We start from the raw sequence: 16355 nt of genomic DNA, 5'->3' as shown, positions 1-16355 counted from the left end.
CTGCCTCCACAACACTGAACTGAAGGTGAATGGAATTTAATTTGTGGCGCTCACAGAAATGAAAAATGATATTAAAAAAAATTCCACATCAGCATCTCTTTTCAGAATAATTGTCCCCATTATTCTGGATACTCCACAGAGTCACTCTGAACAGTTTTCATTGGGACTATTTATTTGGTTGAAGGTATGTAGACTGTCCAGGGTAATTTGGGTGAACCAACCCTGTGAATGCATATTAATATGTTTTGCCAGAAATGAATCACCTGTGGCACCATACTGAGCATCTGTGTCTATGCTGCTAGAAATGTCACAAGCTTGCATACATAACTACACTGTGGTAGAATTAGTAGAAATGTTTGTGCAATCATCCTGTAACCATACTTACATACACTCCATTGTTGTCCAAAAACTATTAAAAACACGTCAATAAGCCACACTGTTGCATTGAGTGACGTGTTCCTTCATTACCATGAACACACACACTGTCCTACTTCCACAAATACTGATTAGAGCGAAAAATGTGGATTCATCCACCGCTGAAAATAGTCCCCAACAAATGCACTATTTCCTCCTGCATGAGTGATGTTTGCCAATAGCAACAGTGCCCAGCTGTTTGTTTTTAGGAAATGACTGAGACTTTTTCTTTAATGTAACTGTATTTGTGAGAGAATTTTGAAAGATTTACATTTTCAGTAGGTACCAATAGGCTTGGAGCTCACAGGGTAGGGAATTTGGACAGTATTGCCGGGCAAACTAACATATTGATTTGATCTATTCATAGGATTTGCTGAAGAAAAACATTGCCAGTCTTGTCCTTTTACTTTATTAGAAATCATAGAAGTAGCATGATTTCTGCAATAAATACTGAAATAAAATAACAGACCTAAGAATGGGTTCCTTGGCCAGTAAGAATTGTGTTTTTAAAGCTCTACAACAAAGATGAAGGATGTGCATGTGTTATAAAAAACCTTCAAACAGTCCTCAGTAACTAAGACTAGATTAGGATTTCTCTGTGAATGGCAGTAACATTAAAATGATCATTTTAACCTCATTGTTTGTCTCACAAATATTTTAGACACTGATCATGTTGTGAAGTGTCTAGAAGAACTGAAGATAACAGAAATGATGACAGATTGTAGTTTAAGACAAATAGATGTATTGCACACACACATATACACACACACACATATACACACACACACACAGTTGTAGCGGGACCAGGTGTTAAGCTGATAAGCCCATACAACTCCCATAGCAGACTCCTGAACCACTACTCCCAATCTCTCACACTGTCTCTATTGACTATAGCTGGCTCGACCAAAAAGGAAACAGCAAGCTTGCGTGTGTGTGAGAGAGAGAGAGAGAGAGAGAGAGTGAGAGTAAGAGAGTGTGAGAGAGAGCGTGGGTGCACGAGAGAAAGAGATTCATGAAAGAAAGCGCACAAAAAGCAGGAGGAGAGAGAGAGAGTGACAGAGAGAGGTAGAGAAGTCATTGTATCTCACCAGGTGAGGTCAAAGGTTTGCATCTTTGATGCTGAGCTTGGACTGAGCATCTTAGCACGGCGACGAGCGCTGGAAACGGTCACCATGACAACCCGACACAGTACAACTGCATTGACCTGCAGGCAGAGGACAACAGCATCAACATGGCCTCCAGCGAACACAAGATGTGCCGCTGCAGATCCACTTGGCCTCAGGCTCATATGAAGAGGAGGGAAAGTTTAGCCTCCTCCTCAGGCTGCTGGAAGTCACATCACTGTAAACAGCATTCAGCTGATGCACATTATTTCATTCTCCATTGCTCCTGGTCTCTCTGAGATGGGGAAAACAGAGTATAGAAAAAAATATGGAGGGGAAAATGCAGAAGTTCAGTCTTCATTTGGTAGGTTGCTCCTATGACCCTCTGTGTTATTTGGGATTTTTGTGAAATATTTGGGAAAATTCTGGGATCATGTCACCCATATTATGCTTCTCTTTCAAGTGAAATGATTTTAATATTGATTGCTATCAAGCTATTAGTAACTTTTTCCCTCTTCCTTCTTTCAACTTTTTAAAATAAAGAAAATGTATCTTTTAACTAGAAGAGTGCACTCAGTAAGGTGCAGATCTCTGCCAGGTGTGTCTGGGGGCATGTATAGTCTCAGTTTTCTTTAAGATGCATAGAATAGTGTAACAGTATTGTAACCAAGCATCCGCCTGGATTCATCTAACTTAATAAGGTAACAATAAACTGGACAATAAGTCCAAACTTCTCAATTTAAACATTGTTTTTTAATTAGAACATTTTGTTGTCACCCTCCTGGCTCCCTTACAGTCAAGATGGCGACAAAGCTAACAAAAATGGGGATTTATTCAACTTGTATTGTGCCAAACTTTAGTGGATCATAACAAATCAGATGTGGAATTTATCTGCAGATGCTCTGGTTCAAGATGAGATCAAACTTTTCTATGGATGTCATTTTTTGAGCCATAACAAAGGCCGAAATGTGGCCTGCAACAGACTTGTTTATCAGAAATAGTTGAAAATAGGTTTTTCAACAATTGTTTTTCAACAATTGTCTAGAAGAGCACAAGAGGTCCTTGAGCTTACAGTCATAAATGTGCACAAACAATACAAGGCTGATGGGTCCAGTACTATGTGAGATTAGCTGTGGATACACACACACACACATACACACACACAGTGAGGTTACATACCGCCAAGACAAATATAACCGGTCCCACAAAAGCCCAGATTGTGTCGGTCTTCACGTTGAGCCAGCAGTGATCATCTGCCTTGTACTTGTCCACTGATACTGCCAGTGTTACACCAACTATTAGAACAGGTAGTCCTGAAAAAAATTCAATAAAAGCAAATTAAGTGTGGGTGTGCTGCAACAACAAAACAAGCAGTGTGTTTGAAGACATATTTACAGAACAGTGAATGCTGCAGCGTCTGTTGATCAGACTATTTAGTCTGTTCTCTTCTCTCAGTCTATTTAGTCTGACGGGGAACATTTGGCACATCCACATGGAGAGCTGAAAGAAACACCTGAATATTGTGGTGCTTATTCACACACTGTTCTCAGCTCACTATGCGACATAACACACAGTCACAGATGGATTTGGGAACATGAACAGCAACAGCTGCAGGATGTTTTTTTTTAATTGACTGGGTTAAGGTTGCCGTAAAACAAAACATCACATAACAGTGATATAGATTAACATCAATAAAACATCATTAGATTAATTCTAATAAACTGGAAGTAACTGCCACATAAGCATATAAGTCTAAAGCCCCGTTAGTAGCCCCTAAAGGCTGCAATGTTCATTACACTCCCCAATATAAAAGAGCAAATAAGCTAAGAATGTACAGTTTAGCCTGAGGGTGGCATGAGAGGACATGCCAGGGGTCATTAAAAGGGTTTATGTCCATGGAAGCATGAACAGGGGCAGCAAATATCATGACAATCTCCCCAATGAAATGAGATTTTGTCCTGAGGGTGGTGGAAGAGGAACAAACTTTCTCCAAAATGCTAAGGGTTCATCTTCTGGGGAATGCAAATGAGCTCAGTATATTTCATCTGCCAGTCTGTTTTTAATAACTATTGTGTGTAATTACAAATTGTGGCTTGATGGTGATAAAATAGAAAAGTCATAGGATCATTACATCAGATCCATGCTATGGGCCTGTACCCTGTTAGATGAGGGTTGCACATTGGCCGAAACACACACTAGTTTCTACAATTCAATAACTAATTATGGATCAATACCTTTTTTGTTGTACTGTGTGGCCCATGTCTCTGAGGCAAAGCATGCCAGCATAAGCTGAGCAACAGAACACGTGGAGTTTAGCATGCTAGCTTGCTAATAGAATAATTTGGGGCATTTTAGAGGGCATACTGAGTTCATTTACAAATTAGTGATGCAATATTAATGTATTCAAATACATTTATTTATGATTACACTTGTGTTACCAAATGTTTGTTCCATATGCCCCAAGTCATGTTACGTGCAGGTTAAAGGTCCAAACTGCTAAACAGGAAGTAGGAGAATTCAAAGGACTTTATATCTGGCAGAGGGGTTTTTTTTAAGTACAGTAAATAAAACAACAAAGAAATTACATTTATATACTAAATTGTTTTCCCAATCATGTCGCGCTGGCAAACAAAATCGCTGCCCGGAATATGTTCACAGGCAAGGGTTTTTTGAGTGAATAAAGCGCTACATTGTGTGTTGTACATTAACTTACAACCTTTCCTCATTATGTTAACAGAAAACATAATGCAGCTTCTTGCAAATGCAATTTAGTAAATGTAATTTAGCCAGTAAATAGCCATGGGTTTAGCCTAGCTGTTTTTCTTGAGTTGATTGTTGAGTTTCCTTCTGTTATTTATAAAAAGTTTTTATAAGTTAAGATGCTCCGCCAACAACCACAGACAGATGACAGGTTGATATTGCCATCCTGAGGTAAAAAGGAAAAAAATCACCTTAAGTAAAGCTGAAGATGGGGGGTTTATGGGACATGTAGTCTTACTTTACAGAAGCAATTGAACTAAACATTGTATCGTGTCGTCGTTTATTTTGTATACTGATAAAAATACACATAGCAACCTTGAGACCGATTGTATTCATTTAATTGTGGATAAAATAATTCAACTGAGATTCATGTTTTTTAGTTTGTACATTTTTAGTCTAAATGCTCCATAAATTATTATTTTTTTGAAAACAGGATTTGAATAGATACTAACACATTCTACCATTTCAGTGCAATTTGTAAACTCTCAGAGAAGGTGAGTTGTTTTTTTTTTTTTAATACCTCAAGTGCTATTAATGCTGGAGGGGCTCTACTGGATTAACCTACTGGCTCTGACTGAAATACCACTAACTAGTGTTGTTTCTTGCTCCTAATCTACATTATGTACCATCACAAAAATCCTAATACAAAAATTCCTATATGATAATCCACATCCAGCTGTGTTATATCACATCTGCCAATATAATCCTCACAAACTTAATATTCTACTACTTGTATTTGGTTTAATTGTGACCTCCATGTGAATCAGCACAGCAAGTCCTTAAAGGTGGCATTATATACTGCTTTGGAACTTGTGCTTTGGTAATATTTATACAATATACAATATATTACATCTGAGAAAACAGACCACATTTTACATTTTTTGAGTCAATGACAGTGTAAATAGTATTCAGTTTAGATTATGTGAATATAATAATCCCAGCCTTTCCCATGACTGTATCTTTTTCAAAATTTTTATCCAGAAGGAATCACTGAGAAGTAGGGTTCCTGCAGGGATGTCTAGCCAGCCTGCCTCTGTTGTCCTCCCCCAATGTGTCCCCACTTGAACTCAGCCCCCTCATATGTCTGTGAGGAGGGCAGCAACATACCCCAGCCCCCCAGCAGCTCAAACAGGCTGTCAGTGCACTTTACAGTAAAAGTGAGGTCATCAGGGGCGGCTTAAGATTCATTAACTGTAAATGTGAACACTTGATGAGATTAGACAGAATAATCTATCACAGTTTTTCTTCCTCTCCTTTGTTCTGCACTTTACTCACAGGTTTCCTCCTCTGCTTATTATTGTTCTTAATCCTGATTTGACAGACACAGTTTGCAAAAGATCATCACTGGTTTATATGTTTTCATCTCGATGATGCACAAACAGTAGTAGAACAACATAGCAAAGAGATACATATTAAGGATGAGGTGTAACCAGGTCAATAATCAAAAAGGTTGACAGGAGTAAAGAGTTTACCCCAGCCAATGATGTAGTAGAGTTTCATTCTGCGGTCCTCGCTGATGTTGACAGACACGACTTTGCTCCACAGCAGCAAGCCCTCCACCAGCATCCAGGAGAAGGAGGCCATGAAGAAGAGATGGAGTAGTGCAGTCACCACAAAGCACGCCACCTGCAGGGTTTTAAATATATAGAAACAAAGATGTAATGATAAGGCTGCAGAGTGCATTAGTGATTTTACTATCCTTTTAGTCTTATCATTAAAGATTGTCCTGAGAAATCAGTGTTCAAAACAGAAAGAGTGTTATGTAACATGCTGAAAATAGTGTCCTTAAACTTGCATTAACAAGTTTTTTGGCCACTTGTGGCCAGTGGGAACTTCCTGTAAACAACACTGACATATTATCAACTTTTAACAGTTCCCTTTTAACACGTCCACCAGTCCAAGAGCACCGTTAGCATTCATTTGTGTCTCTGTTGTCCACCTGATGAAAGTAAGTCTTATTCTCCCTCTCCTTTTAGCTCTTTTTTTGCTCTCAAAGGTGTGATTCACCCTCTAATCATGTGACTGCACTGTACTGTGTTCTGTTGTCGCTTTTGTGGCTAGAAAAGTTTAATAGTGTACAAGCACATTTTTATTTTGTGAAGTATGTGGTAAGAATTTGTATTATTTTGTGAATGTTCCACCTAACACACTTCTAATTCACAAATATGTCATATAGTCTCACCTCATTAGCAGATGCCCAGTTACTGCACATCAAGAGCAGCTCAGCGATGCCCAGAGCAACAATCAGGTTCTTATGGACGGTGGTACGGTCCGATTTAGGGACCCTGCACAAGTACATACACACATGTGAACACACATAGCATGAAATATTTGTGTGAAGATCCCACAAATATATTTCTCCGCGGTGCTGTTCACAAATCTACAGAGCACAATGTTCTGTTTTTTTCCCATTTATTGATGTGAATCTGTCAGGTTTTTATGAAATGTTTTTCACCCTCGGCGCTTTACAGAGTGCACTCTGTGATGTTTGTGACTGACCCAACAGCGATGAAGAGGATGAAGGTGAAGAGGAGGCCACACAGAGACACTCCACAGCCAATGAACGTCAGCACCTGTAGAGCTTTTTCGTTCTCTGGGCTCCTCTGACACATACGCAGACACACAGACAAACACACACGCACAGTGTGAGCTGTAAATAGCAGCACATACTGTAGATGAAAGCCTATACAAAATACTGAGTGATAATTGGAGAGAGGAATGTTACCTGGGCTTCATAGACCTGCAGCAGCAATGCAAAATTGGTGGTGTGATTGCAGTAGCACACAGTGTATCCATATTGTTTGGACACTACCTCACACCCTTTGGTATTCCACCACCCACCATCCTCCGGACTAGTCAGACACAAACAACACATACTTACATATCTACATACTCGCAGGAATGCCAAGAATGAAAATATTCTGCTATCTAAAGGTTCTACAGCATTTGTCACATTTTCTCGATGAAACAGGTAAAATAACTGTGGTTACAGGTTACAGAGGAAACTGAGACCTCAAAATTGCCCACACTCTTTGAAAAAGTTCATTAGAACTTACATGAGATTAAAATCCCAGAAGGCACACACTGGATCATACACAGTACCAGTGGAATTCTGTAGGAAATATACAGCCAACATGATGAATATGATATTAAATTAAGATGAGGTGGTGGAGATATTAATGTAATTTGAAAAGGGGACAGTTTTGAGAGATTTTGCTAACCTGTGCTCTGTGGTGGAGCTGGAAGTGAACTGGCGTGCTGACTGGCTGGTCGTCTCCCAGCACTGTGGTGGATATGACAGAAGAGCCCAGGACAGTGCCCAAATACCTGGTTATGTAAACAAATTCATACAAATTATCATAACAATGGACACAAGGATCGGGCAGAATTGGTAGGATTGGATTTGAAAATAAAATGGATTCAACCCTTTTTGTGTGCACATATAGAACATATGAAGGTTTTGCTCCAAGGAAGACAGAAAAACAAGACATATTCATTATCATGAGGCAACTGGTTTTGCGTGCACCTCTTCCATTATTGATGCTGGCAGCATGATAACACGCTCCCGATGGTAATGCTTGCATGTTGTTGTTTAGCAGGTAAAATTTTTTACATCTTAGTTTAGTGTGCTTGCATGCTAACATTTGCTAATTAGCACTAAACACAAAGTACAGCTGAGGCTGATGGGAATGTCATGGTAGGTAATGTAATTGGCTTCCCCAGTCGAGGCTACAGAAGAGCAATGTAACAACTTAATTTACGTCTTCATAGCCAGGGTCAACAGCTCTCTCTGATGTCCAGCTCTCCTCCATCCACCTCCATTTTACTACATCAGGCAGAGCCACATTGAGGAAAGGATCTAAGGAAGATGAAACCCTGTGGTTGTGCCCTGGACCCCATTCCCACAGCTCTGCTTTAATACATCCCTATTCTCAGCCCCTGATCACCAAAACTGTCAACCTCTATCTTTAAACCGGTAGTGTTCTATCTGCACTAAAGGTCGCACCCTGGACCCAGAAGTTCTTGCCAGCTACAGATCTATCTCCAACTTCCCTTTCCTGTCTAAGGTGTTGGAGAGGGTGGTTGCTTCTGAGCTTCAGGACTACCTTAAACACAACAACCTATTTGAAATTTCCAGGTTTTCATTCAGTACACAGCACTGAAACAGCTTTGCTCAGGGTTGTGAATGACCTGCTGATGGCAGCTAATGCAGGGTCCCCTTCTCTCCTGATTCTCCCTGACTTGAGCGCTGCATTTGACACTGTGGATCACACTATCCTCTTAGAGCATCTCCCTACCACCACTGGACTGCCAGACTCTGCACTTAAGCGGTTTCAGTCCTACCTTTCTGGTAGGATTGAGTATGTCTCACTGGGATGCAGGACTAGATGGCTCCCTGTCACCTGTGGTGTTCTGCAAGGATTGGTTCTCGACCGCATCCTGTTTACCCTCTACATGCTCCCCCTTGGACGTGTCATCAGCAGACATGGAACGTCTTTTCATTGCAATGCTGATGATACTCAGCTGTACATCAAAACTGTCCCAAGCCAGGTCACGCCTCAGCACGTGTCTTTAAAAGATAAAGGCCTGGATGGGCACATATTTCTTCCACTTAAACAGCAGCAAAACTGAAGCTCCCCTTATTGACACTCCACACCAGATTCAGTCATCCCCCATTGGACATCCCCCTTTCCTCCGCAGTCATTAATTTGGGTGTTAGCTTTGACCCTCAGCTGACTTTTGATGACTATATAAGACATCTATGCAAAACTTCTTTCTATCATTTCAAAAACTTCTCTAAACTCCGTCCCTCTCTAACCCTGTCAGATGCAGAGAAACTTGTCCATGTTTTTATCTCCTCAAGACTGGACTACTACTATGTGCTCTTCAAAGGGATCCCTGGCAGGAGCATCCAGAAGATCCAGCACATTCCGAACAGTGCTGCCAGGATCCTGATGACAGTGCAAAGACACAAACATATAACACCAATTCTGTTTTCATTGCACCGGCTCCTTTTCTCCTCCAAGATTGACTACAAAGTCCTGCTACTCACAAACAAATCCATCAATGGACATGCACCTCCCTACCTACAGGAATTGGTCATACCAGAAACCTCCACCTGCATCCTCAGATCAGCCAGCAGTTTGCTCCTCCCCGGTACTAAGCTCTGCAACATGGGAAGGCATTTTCATCTTAACTCTTATTACTGTTTTCTTTATGTTGTGTGTTCTATGTTATTAATACTGTAGCACTTTGAGTTTCACTATGAATAAAAAGTATGGTACAAATTAAATGTATTATTATTATTATTATTATTATTATTATTATTATTATTATTATTATTATTATTATAAACCAAGTATTGGACCAACAGAAATTTTGACCTGATGATGGGGCTGGATGAAAAGTCAGTTTTTACAATTCATCCTGAGGGACCATGAATGTTGCACCAAATTTCACAGCAATCCATGCAATAATGACAACAACAAAACAAAAATAACAACCACATGGTGACACTAGAAATATCACGGGATATTTTACAAAATTTGGTGCCAATCCATCAGTGAAAACTTTGACCTGCTAATGGTGTAACAGAAAAAGTCAAAGGACCACCAAAGTTGTTAGAATATATCCCCTATGGAACTTGAATATCTGTAGTAAATTATATGGAAAAGCATCAAATAGTTGTCAAAATATTTCACTGAATCACAAATGTCAAGCCACCAAAGTAGGCTTCATCCTCTGGGGACCATGAATGTGTGTACCAAATGTAATGGCAATCCATCCAATAGTTGTTGAAATATTTCAGTTTGGACCAAAGTGGTGGACTGACTGACAGATAGACTGACATTGCTATCCTCAGAGAAAAATATTATGTTAAATTTATTCAAAGGCTAGCAAGTAATTCTTTGAAAACATGTTTCTCATGACTTGAGGATTACTGTATGTGTCACACTAGCTAGACTCCCTGATGTGTTATTTTCATTCAGCCAAAAGGTATGAAGACATTTTATGTTTTAGTTCTAATCGATGTGAATGTTTGGTAAGATTTTCGCTGGAGGCTTTCCCAAGACGGAAAGGGCAAAAAGGATGTGAATTTACCACCCACCATGTGTCAGATACATAAAATTAGACAAATTAAAATTAACATAAATTATATTTACCTTAGTAAATGGTATATAAATTAACTCCCAAAATCCGTTCTAGCTCTATCCAGCGTGCATACTAATGCTTTAGCATAGAGTGAGCATGTGTTATGTGGATTGATACCTTTCTAAAAGCTAAAATAACTTTTAACACTATTATATTGACATAGCAGACAACTTTAGGGAATAGGTAGAACAAAGTTAAAATTCCCCAAAAACAGACACTTTAAATGGCAGAGGATCTCTTTTCTTCTTAATCCTCTTAATTGTTTTATTGATTGTGTTCATTAAGTTAGCTAAATTGCTCACTCAAAAGTTGATCCTAGACAACAACAGCAACAACAAGTCGATACAATGCGCCACAATATCTGATGTAAAAAAACATGCCATATTGTGACAAGTGTGGTGATGGTTCAGTAGAAAAATTACATTTAAAAGGAACATAAACAGTCCATTTCCAGCTCCACTTATGCTTGTACATTACCTCTGGCTGCCATCAGTGACGGTAGGTACCATGGTGATGTTCTCCTCAGGATTGAAAAGAGGCCGCAGAGAGCCATACCACGTGTTGACCAACGTGAGTTTATGGAAGCCTGCACATTCAACACAACAGCAAGATTAACATTTCTTCAGCTTGTACCAGACAGCAAAATAAAACAGTACTAAGAGAAATATAGTTCAGTTGGGATCACTTATTGTTCAAGATGAATAGTTGTTGCAAAACCCAACAATGTGCCTCCATCTGCACTTCACTGCTAGACCTTGGGAGAGTAAGTAGGTGAATGCATGCTACACATTCACAAGTCTGTCGTTAGTGTATCGTCCACTGCATTCTTTCATTGTCTTCTTTCTTTGCAAACATTCGGCACTGTCATAAGTAAGTCTGAATAACTGATTGCTGTGCATGCAAGTGGAGGAAGATGATTGGTTCTTGTAGCATTTTTCCTACCGTTGTTATGGAGATCCTGTATCTTCTGATGTGAGACTGAAATACAGTCTAGGTTGGTGTGTTTCTCTGTCTCAGGCCCACAGAAGCTGGATCCCCTGGATCCTTCCTGCAGCTTCTGCTGCTGCACCTCTAGTTCTGCAAATGACAAGGGAACAAAGAAAAGATTTATTGAGTTACAGATAGAGGCATTCTTAATAAAATATGTTTTATCGTCAAATTGATTTTGAGGCAGTAAAAAATATCTTAAAGCTGACAATTTGTATTGCACAGGCATCCTTTGCAATATAAATCTGTAGAAAATAAGTGATCACTTCACTGGAAAGTAAAGTCATTGAGTTTCTTTCGTTCTCAATCGTATTGGCACATTTTCAATACTGACAGTATCAAAACAACAGAGATGGTTTGGATTGTAATCAAGATTAATTAACCTGAGCAGGAACAGTGTTACCATGGCAACTTTTAGCATATTTTTGCTAGACTATAATAGCTCTGTATTTTATGTCAAGAATCTACTAGAATTTTTTTTTTCTTGCAACACTCTTTAGTGCGATGCCAAGGTGAGTAAACACTGGACATCTAAAAAGAAAATCTATGGGGAAAATTGAGGTTTTAGAAGTTCCATGAACAAATCATGTGTCCTATTTTTTTGAATTCTGCCCCCTCCTTAGTATGGAAATGGCATAGGAGAAAAAATAAGAGAACACAGAGTTTCATCAACTCCTCTCTGAGTGTTCTGCAGCATCAACATAAGCCGAACATCAGTAGTTTCACAAAGACAGGGTTTATTGCAGAGTTATTGTGCTAAACTGCATTACATTGTACAAGTGTACCTAATAAAGTGTAACTGTTTGTATATCAGGGATATTCAGTTTTGATAGTCCTCTTAATGACCTTGGTGGCATATAAACTACCTGTCCTTGTAGCTACAGTGTCTACAGTAGAGACTCAAACCAGCAAAGCTTACATAAGAATGTGTGGAATGGTAACTGTTTCATTTAGTCCAACAGTAGCCCTGGTGATGGTTAGACTAGGAACAGTCTGACATTTTGGGAAATGCACTTGTTGAATTTTTTCCATTTTTGACAAAGCTAGGTTAGCAGTTTCCCCCTGATTTCAGGCTTTGTGCTAAGTTAGGCTTAACATCCATGAAACATCGTACTGAGGGGGAAAATACAGTTTACTACAATTTGGGTTGTCTTTTATGGCTCTGTATTAACAATACTTAAGTAATTGCTGAGATCTCAGAGGGCGACATATCTAAAAAAAGGTCCAACGGGGCATCAAGTACAAACAGTCAGATGATTAGAAAGGTTATAAACATGTTGAGAGTTTTGCCAGATTAGCAATGACTTTATTTGGAGATCAAACTGAAAGCATGGGCACCTGAAATGTTGCTAACAGTCCCTCATTGCACAGGAAACAGTTGAACCATGTAGTCAGTCAGGCTGTAAACCAGGATGGATATTTACAATGGCCAGTTTGGGATGTAATTTTACTCTTTGCCATAACCTATTGGACATATATTTGTTTAGAGATCTCAGCGATTACTTTAGTTAGTAAGATTTATCTTTACTGATGAACTGATGATTACACCGCTGGCCAGAGCTTTGAAAATAAAACTCAAGTTCTAATAACCCTTTGCTTTACTTTGATGCCAAAAGCCCAAAGTTAAACCTTGATATCACCTATATCTATTCGTCTATTGAAGCTCACTCTGAATAGCTAACAGAGCATTCATATAAAATAATTTGTCTTTTGGTGGTCATCTTGCAGGTCCACAGTTCGTAGGACATGAGATTTTGGAAGTGCATGGATAGCTTATGTCTACAGCTGTAGCTGATCATACCATCCCTGAAAAAATTTGCTTTTAAAATAATGTCTGACTACAGCATAGTATCTGGTCAACCATGATGATGATGTATAGAAGCTGATGCAACATACTGAAAGCAACAGTTCTATAGTGTTAAAATGATATGGGGCTTTTTTCCTATCTAAACCCTAAGGAGCCTCCTAAACCCTGCTTTCACTTAGATTTGCTCTGCTTCTGCTCAAACTGTATGCTTGTACTCGGATATATTGTTGCTTGCACAAAATTCTGCTCTCAGATTTCTGCTCTGCTCTCCGATTTTTTGTGCAAGAACCCTGTGAAAATCCCCCAACCATTAGAATGCCAGGTGTAGTGTTGACCAATGAAATGATCCTTGCCTCCTTACAGGTGCGTTCGCTTTAGTTTGTCCTGGACAGGCAGTTACTCTTTAATCGGGTTCATTCACTCCTGCCCTCCAGGTCTTTATTGAATGTGCTTCCCTTTCTTTCTTTACAACTTTTACAATAAGAGGACAGTTAATATATATACCAGCGCCCAAACATTTCTGTTTACCAATAGCTACATATAATAGTAGCTGTATAGCACGCTGGCCTCCCGTCAGTGTGCTGGAGGAGAAAATGACGTCACCTTCTTGACTCAGGAGCAGGAGTCTCGTGGATCGCCAAAATGTTAAGGATCTCTACTGAGTTTTTTTTTAAATTTTAATGGTGCTATTACTTCCTTCATATTGAATTAATAAAGTCATATTTGCGACATGAGAACATTATGTGAACACTGTTGCTAGGCAACTAACAAAAAAATGGACGCAACTGTGTTTCTTTCTTCTGTATTTTAGTGCTTAGGAATTTATTTTATTTATTCCAATCCCATTTAGTGCTACAGCGTGATCAATGGAGCTTGAGATACACATTTAGCTACTTATCATTTCTCTGGGTTTGACTACTCTGCTAGGTCATCAGGTCAGTAATTAATAATTCTAGACACACAATTTAAGGATTTCCTCAGCTTTATCAGTAACAGACTCCTCGTTGATCAACTGGAAAGCTAGTACTTAATGTCTGGAATGTACAGTGCTGTGCAAAAGTTTTACGCACCCTAGATGTTTAGATTCTTATCCATTATGCAATACCATCAGGGAGGTGTCTGATCGGTCCCAAATTTATTCATGACACGACAATGACCCCAAGCATACAGCCAGAGTCATAAAGAACTATTTTCAGCAACAAGAAGAATGATGCAACAGATGGTTTGGCCTCCACAGAGCTCTGATCTCAACATCATGGAGTCAGTCTGGGATTACATGAAGAAGCACTTGAGACGGCCTAAATAATAAATCCACAGAAGAACATTCTTTCTCCAGGATGGTTACAACAACCTACCTGCAAGTCACCATGAAAAACTGTGTTAAAGTGAACTGAGGAGAACTGCTGCTGTTTTAAAGGCAAAGCTGCTCACAACAAGTATTGATTTCATTTAGGTTTCTGTTGTTTACTCAACTTTGTAAGAAGTTAATTGATAAATTAAAACAATTTATAGCAATATTTTTGTAAGCATTCTCACTTTAATTTTAGTGCCTAAAACTTTTGCACCGTACTGCATGTTAACTGGTAAACATGTGACTGATTTAATTGTAGATAATGCACATATGGTACCTGCGAGTGGGGACATGTGTTTTTAAAATGTAGTAGCTCATTGAAGTTGCTTTTGTTTTCTAATGTCTTAATGTGTTAGCTAGTTACTTTTGCTGTTTGTACTTTTCCAATAAAAAAAGAAAAAAAAGACACAGCAGCGTCCATTTTGTTGTTAGTTGCCCAGCAACAGTGTTCACTTAACGTACAACACTTGAAAGCCAAACAGTATCATGGATGTATCCTTGTGCCACAAATATGACTTTATTAATTCAATTTGAAAGAAGTAATAAGCCCATTAAAATAAAAGACTTAATTGAGGTCCTTGACTTTGGCAAACCGCTAGACTCTCGCTCCTGATTCATGACGGTGACATCATTTTCTCCTCCAGCACACCTATGTGAGGCTGGTGTACTATAGGGCTACTATTATATGTAGCCAAGCTATTATAGTAAAAAAAAAAACACATATGGGTGCTGGTATATATATTAACTGTCCTTTTATTCCAAAAGTCATAAAGAAAGCAAGGGAAGTACATTTAATAAAGCCCTGGAGGGCCCTGGAGGGCTTTATTAAAGCTCTAGAGGGCGGTTACTCTTTAACCCCTGTATGGGATGCTCTAAGAAGTAAAATGAATGCGCCCACAAGGACTCGGGGATCATTTCATTGGTCAACACTTCACCTGGCATTCTATTGGTTGGGGCATTTTGACAGGGTTGTTGTGAAGCGGGTAGCTCCCGGTCTGAGAGGTGAAGCCAATGCGGAAGTGCCTTATACCTGCATTATTTCTAATGGCCATCAGGGGGCGACTCCACTGACTGCAAAAAGAAGCCTGATTGCATGCAAGTCTATGAGAAAATGATGCTACTTTTCACTTGATTTATTACCTCAGTAAACACTTTCCTAATGAGTTTATGTGTCAATCACTAATTTCAAGACTTCTTCAATACATCATGACATTCATTTTGTAAATTATGGTCCCATTTAGAGTAAAATAGATGATAAAGCTGCATATGCTTTAGGGCCCAGCTACATTAAGATTGACAAGTTGTTACCACAGTGACAGCACTGATTATGTAACGTAATCATGGCATATAGGTGTAGCTGCTGCTATTTCAGTGTGTTTTCAGTTCATGAAAGTTAATTGTAACATTTTGGTCGCCTAAAGCATTGTTCAGTGTTTGGCTGTAACAAAAGACACATCAGTGAGTTGGATGTTCAGTTTTTCCAGTGAGTACATTTTGTTTGTGAGTGCAGTGAGTACAGTTTTAGGCCTGTTTTTCGCTAGCTAAAATTAGCATTAACATTAGCATTATCACTGTTAACCCATGAATGTATAATAGAAGCTGGATAGGGTGCCGCTGCTCAGCCTTGCGGCCAATTTTTCCCAGTGGCCACAATGCGGTATTGCAGTGAAAAATCCCCCTGCAGCCCAAAAAGGATTTTCCCCATTGACCACCATTGTAAAACAGACGTCTGTAAAACTGTTGACAGGACACCTCGCACTGCAAACAACATCAATTATGA

At 39.3% G+C, this 16355-nt stretch overlaps 1 protein-coding gene across 1 annotated transcript in view; it reads right to left on the bottom strand.

Annotated features, from left to right (window-relative positions):
• The window catches only part of adgrd2 (adhesion G protein-coupled receptor D2), a 40547-nt gene that overhangs the window by 15215 nt on the left and 8977 nt on the right, over nucleotides 1-16355 (bottom strand). Inside the window, exons 8-17 of the mRNA XM_067575402.1 lie at nucleotides 11373-11507; nucleotides 10908-11016; nucleotides 7499-7604; nucleotides 7334-7389; nucleotides 7003-7129; nucleotides 6777-6880; nucleotides 6460-6562; nucleotides 5750-5903; nucleotides 2697-2830; nucleotides 1503-1618 (exon numbers count right to left, since the gene is read on the bottom strand). Of these exons, the coding sequence (XP_067431503.1) occupies nucleotides 1503-1618; nucleotides 2697-2830; nucleotides 5750-5903; nucleotides 6460-6562; nucleotides 6777-6880; nucleotides 7003-7129; nucleotides 7334-7389; nucleotides 7499-7604; nucleotides 10908-11016; nucleotides 11373-11507 (1144 nt within the window). The remainder of the gene's footprint in view (nucleotides 1-1502; nucleotides 1619-2696; nucleotides 2831-5749; nucleotides 5904-6459; nucleotides 6563-6776; nucleotides 6881-7002; nucleotides 7130-7333; nucleotides 7390-7498; nucleotides 7605-10907; nucleotides 11017-11372; nucleotides 11508-16355) is intronic.

This window comes from Thunnus thynnus, chromosome 2, assembly GCF_963924715.1.
Source record: "Thunnus thynnus chromosome 2, fThuThy2.1, whole genome shotgun sequence".
Lineage (NCBI taxonomy): Eukaryota > Metazoa > Chordata > Actinopteri > Scombriformes > Scombridae > Thunnus > Thunnus thynnus.
The sequence above is the reverse complement of the archived record's forward strand: the minus strand, read 5'-3'. Positions and strand labels throughout refer to the sequence as shown.